General features: G+C 42.8%; 1 protein-coding gene across 2 annotated transcripts in view; it reads left to right on the top strand.

Annotated features, from left to right (window-relative positions):
* The first annotated feature begins 202 nt into the window (after positions 1-202).
* TRIM37 (tripartite motif containing 37) overlaps positions 203-5,662 on the top strand; it is a 115,053-nt gene continuing 109,593 nt past the window's right edge. Inside the window, exons 1-2 of one of the 2 annotated variants that reach the window (XM_007449066.1) lie at positions 203-691; positions 2,440-2,541. In XM_007449066.1, coding sequence (XP_007449128.1) covers positions 671-691; positions 2,440-2,541 — 123 coding nt within the window. In that variant the 5' untranslated portion in view covers positions 203-670. The remainder of the gene's footprint in view (positions 692-2,439; positions 2,542-5,662) is intronic. The other variant, XM_007449067.1, reaches the window with a different exon arrangement.

Here is a 5,662-nt window from a genome sequence, read left to right as displayed (position 1 = left end):
TTTGGCGCGCGAAAGTTTGAGACGGGTGGAGCGCCGCCCCCGCCCTGAGGGAGACGGGGCGCGGTCAAGCGCCGCGCCCTCCTCCGCCTGCGCTAACACTGGCCGAAGGCACGCAACCCTGCAGCAGCCAGCGGCCAAATCTCGTGTGCTCCCCTGCACCGCGGGAACTAGGCGCCCGCCGCTGGTCCGCTCCCTTAGCGATGCGGCCTGCGCGCATGCGTGCACGCGGGCCCCGCCTTTTCTCACACCGCACCTTCCGCTACCCTGGTTACCGTTGGTGTTTGCGAATTCCCAGCGGCAACTTAGTTGCGGAAGACCAGCGCCGCCGGGCTTCAGCTGCGGTTTGATAGGCGCGCGCCCGCGTCACGTGGGCAAGGCTCCTGCTCGGTCGCTGGCGGGCCGCTCAGCCGGGAGGAAAGAAGCTTGTGGCTACCGCTCACCCTCCCACTGCGCCCTAGGGCTGGCGCGCGGATAAAAATGGCGAAGTGTGGGTAGCTGGCGCCAAACCCGAAGCGATGGGGCGCGCAAGTGGGGCGGTGGTCGGAGACCCCTGATGTAGGCGCCCGACTGTTCTCCGCGGCGATTTGACTTGGTGACCTCAGGCCGGCGCCTAACAGGTCAGACCACGGACTCCGTGGGTCGCCGAGCGCCCCGCCGAGAGCCGGAGGCAATGGATGAACAGAGCGTGGAGGTGAGGGGGCTTGAGGAAGGTGGTGCTTAGTCTCTCTCGCCACCCGCTGAGCGTTCTTTATTCGAGGCGCTTTGCCCTAGTCCACCCTCTCGTAGGGCGCCTTGCCCTAGTCTCCCCACCCCGCCGCTGCCTTTGTGGAGGGGGCTGGCCCAGTGCAGTGGACGCCGTGCTCGTTCTGCAGCCCTCCGGCTACCCTGTGCTCTGACCCGCAGTCAGGTGGTGCGTATCCTGGCGTTTTCAGGATGTCTTGGCACGGGTACTCATCGCCACAGGGTTTCTGCAAGCTACAGCCTGTGCAGAGCACAACTGCAGATTCTTTAGACGGACGTGCGCTGCGACTCGCCACCAGTTCTTACGAGTTTTTGCGCGGATCCAAATCTCCCTCCGAATGGATAATCATTCCCTCCCAGCGGTACATTTTGTAGACATCTGCCCTTCCTAGATTGATTGAGGATATAATCTTACTATCCTGTTTGACTGTAGTTTTCCAGAGCAACTTATTCTTTTTATATATGACTCTTGTAAACGATGATTTCAAACGTTTGGGGTATTTACGTTAAGGCTAGGAACTTAAAAAAGATTGCTTATTGGACATAATTGTATAATAATTGTCAAGACTTGAACCTTGCAATTACTAAAATACTAAATCCTTGATAAGGAACAGCTATATTACCTGGGCGCTCCACTTGAAACTAGTTCATCCAATGGTCGTATTGTCCCCCGCCGTACCCCCCATCCCCCAACGTCTGCATCTCACAGATTCTTTCTGGTCCTGCAGAGTCATGGTTAGACTCATGAGTAATTTTCTCCTTAATTCCTCATGTAAAAGTATTATAAAAGCTTTGTAACCTTACCTTGGTTTTAGAAGAGTTTAATTCCTCTGGAGTGGAGTAAAAATAAATGTGAGTACTGTAAAAATAAACTTAAAATATATAATAACCTACATTTAATTATATCTGTTTTCTTGTCAGATACTTCCTAAATGGGTTCATCTGAGGCTGGCAAAGATAATACTGCTTCTTCTGTTTACGTATTTTTTTCTTCCCAAAGCCTTCATAGAGCTACCACCAAAATTCTCCATACGGACAGAATTTCAGGCTCAAATAAGTAGTTAGTTGGTTGCAGCAGCATGGCAGAAATTCAGAGCAGAAATTCAGATTTCTGGATTCTGAATTACATTGTTTCTCTCTTGATCAAAGTATGCTGCCATTAATGTATCTTTTTATACTTAAATTATAAAAGCAGTGCATCCCCCTTGGGGAAATTGCAGAAAAAGTCACAAGTTCATAGTGTTCATACAGTCATAGTTTGCCTTTTTTTTCCTTAGTGTTACACATCATAAGGGTTTTTTTTGATCATTAAACAATTCAAAAATATTTCTGTGACTATCATAGTTTATGTTAACTCCTGTAACTTAATATTTTGACATTTGGGCTATAGCCAGATTCTTGCCATTATAACTGATGTTTCCGTGAAAATATTTGTGCATGTCTATGTTTGCATTCCATATTCTTTTCTTAGACTAGAACCACTGTGAAGCTTAGAAAAAAGGAAGCATTTTTTCCCCAGGAGATGTTCTGAGGTACCCTGGACCTTGACTAACCAAGTCCTGATATGGAATATAGTTAAAACTGGGATGTTATCAACCCAAAATAAATGTAATTGTCAGGTGAATTATTGCAAGCATGCCTTTTACTCATGATTCAGTAGCGTAATCTGGTGAACCTTATATCTTTTATTATTTTCAGAGCATTGCTGATGTTTTCCGATGTTTCATTTGTATGGAGAAATTGCGGGATGCACGCCTGTGTCCTCATTGCTCCAAGCTTTGTTGTTTCAGCTGTATCAGGGTAAGTTGTATCTCTTTTTACATACATTTAGTATATATAGGGTGTATTGTAAAAACCATTTTCTTTATCTTGTTTTAATTTTACATTTTATGTCCTTTTAAAAATGTCTTAAATGATTGTTTCTTAATAGGGAGACCATCAATGTATATTGTTTAGTACTGTGGAGATGAATAATCATCAAGTCATAATTGCCATGAAGTGTCTGGAAACCAAAGCCCAGTGTAATTTTAGTATATTTACATTATTAAATCACTGTGCATTTAACAAGTACTTACTAATTGCTTACCTGTGTTGTGTTTGGGGTTGAGGATACTAAGATAAGTGATGGAAGTGCCTGCCCTGCAGGAGCTTAAATCTAATTGAGAGAATGGTCTTTGTGTTTATATTGAAGAATGTGTAGTGTCATAAAGAGGCACTCACAAAGTGCTATGAGACTCAGGAGGGAGAGTTTATACTTGTTTGATGGGTAAGATAGAGAAAAAGCTAGTAATGGGTTAAAAGGCATATAATAAAATCATATAATCTTATAGTTAAAAGAGACCTTAAAGATGAATATAATCCAGTGGCTTTAAAAATTGAATGTAGGTGAACCCCAGAAACAAAATTATGAGGAAGCTTAAGATGTAAAGCAGAAGAGCTTATTTTGGTTTTGTGTGGGGATTCAGTCACACATCTTCAGGCTATAGTTGAAAACTGCCTGGCCCACACGACTCTTAGATTATTTCCTTTATTGAGAAAGTCAAAGTCATCTAACACACTCATCATCTCAAAATTTCTCTGTGGTTCCTTATTCCTGCCTGAGGAAGATAAATAACCCTTTGTCAAGAGTAATATCTGTAACACCTAAATCATTTGCTTCCAGTCACACATTTAGCAAATGATGGAGCTAAATTTGAACCCAGGAAGCCTGGGTCAAGAGTCTGTGTTCTTTGGCACTACACATCTACAGAGGGCCTAAGTTACATACCATGTTGGTTCTCCCACTCATAAACTGAGAGACTTGATCTTAGCGTTGTTTTCTCAGACAATAGAATGTGGATAACAAGATCTGTCTCACAGGATGGTTGTGGCATTAAATGAGATAAGCTAAAAGGTAATTTAGAAACTAAAATGTAGTTAAGACTTCACCTTCCAATGCACGGGGTTGGAGGTTCGATCCCTGGTTGGGGAGCTAAGATCCCACGTGCCTCTCCACCAAAAAACCAAAACATAAAACAGAAGTAATAGTGTAACACATTCAATAAAGACTTTAAAAATGGCCCACATCGGGACTTCACTGGTGGTGCAGTGGTTAGGAATCCGCCTGCCAGTGCAGGGGACACGGGTTCGAGCCCTGTTCCGGGATGATCCCACATGCCATGGAGCAATGAAGCCCTTGCACCACAGATACTGAGCCTGTGAGCCACAACTACGGAAGCCTGCACACTTGGAGCCCGTGTTCTGCAACGGGAGAGGCCACTGCAGTGAGAAGCCCTCGCACCGTAGCGAAGAGTGGCCCCTACCCCCTGCAACTAGGGGGGGCACGTGCGCAGCAACGAAGACCCAACACAGCCAAAAAATAAAAATTAAAAAAAAAAAGGTCCACATCAAAAAAAAAAGAAAAAGGCTGATGGTGGACACTTGTTTAAAAAAAAATTAAAATGTACTCTCCAGGTACTCTCCAGGTGTTGTATTATTCTGTTGTAAAAATAGCAACTCATACATATCATTACGTTTTATAAATGGTAAAGCTGAATGAAGCTAGAGAAATTAAGTAATTGGCCTCTATCACTGTAGTTGATTTATTGGTAGAGTAGATCTGGACTCAGCTCTTTTGATGAAGGTTTAGCATACATATGATCTCTGGTTATTACCTTATACCTCACTGATTCTTTTTTTGTTAAGTTTTTTTTTTTTTTTTTTGACGTGGACCATTTTTAAAGTCTTTATTGAATTTGTTACAATATTGCTTCTGTTTTATGTGTTTTGGTTTTTTGGCCCTGAGGCATGTGGGATCTTAACTCCTGGACCAGGGATCAAACCCACACCCCCTGCATTGGAAGGCGAAGTCTTAACCACTGGACTGCCAGGGAAGTCCACTCATTGATTCTTCATTTCTTCACTTTTCCTCTTCCTCCTCCTGTTCCTTACAAGTATTTATTTCTTAAATATTGCGCTGGCAATCTCTATTATGAAGTTTCTGGGAAATTTTTATCTACTTTGAGAAATTTGATTTACTGTTGCAGGGTTAACTGTCATCTGTGTGCATGGCTCCTAAATCTACTCCTTCAGCATTGACCTATAAATGTCTTATCTGATTGTCCTTCCAGCATCTTAAACTTTGATCTAGATCAAATTCTTCCTATTATTTTCTCAAATTGACTCTTTGAATTCTTATTTTTGTTTGTTCTTTTCTACTAATCAAACTTGAAACCTCTGACACCAATAATTTTTGTCTTGTCAGTTATCTCCTAGTGTCATTTATATCTGTCCTACCTTTCCGTTCTTATTATTACCATCCTAATAGAGAAATACAGACATCTATTACCTCATGCTTAGATAATTATAGTTACTATCTAACTGATCTCTCTGTCTTGAGTCTTTTCTTCTCTCGTCCGTTTTGTATCCTGCTGCCGTATTGATATGTTCCAGTAATGTCATTCTTTTTGCCTCCCAGAAGCCTCAGATTTATTGCCTGAAGGATAAAGTCCAAGAACATTAGCCTTATATTCAGACCGTCTGAAAAATATGGTTCTAACCTTCCTTTTTCAGAGTTGTTCTGGTTCCTGAATTCACCGTTCATTTGTTCATTCATTGAACAAATATTAATTGTGGACTTGGAGTTAGGCACTGACTTCTCAAGGAATTGACTTGTTTTCTAGTTGGGATATAGGCAAAAAAGTAAATAGCTATATGTTAGATATTCTTCATAGCATAAAGAAAAATGAAACTGGTTGAGGGTATAGAGTAGGGACTTTGAGAGGTAACTGGCAGGTTGGTAGCTATTTTAGATAGAGTAGTCTGGGAAGGCCTCTCTGAGTAGATGACATTTTTTTTTTTTTTTTTTTTTGCGGTACGCGGGCCTCTCACCGCTGTGGCCTCTCCCGTTGTGGAGCACAGGCTCTGGATGCGCAGGCTCAGC

Source organism: Lipotes vexillifer, unplaced genomic scaffold, assembly GCF_000442215.2.
Source record: "Lipotes vexillifer unplaced genomic scaffold, Lipotes_vexillifer_v1.1 scaffold433, whole genome shotgun sequence".
Lineage (NCBI taxonomy): Eukaryota > Metazoa > Chordata > Mammalia > Artiodactyla > Lipotidae > Lipotes > Lipotes vexillifer.
Note: the sequence above shows the minus strand (reverse complement) of the source record. Positions and strands in the feature narration are given on the sequence as shown.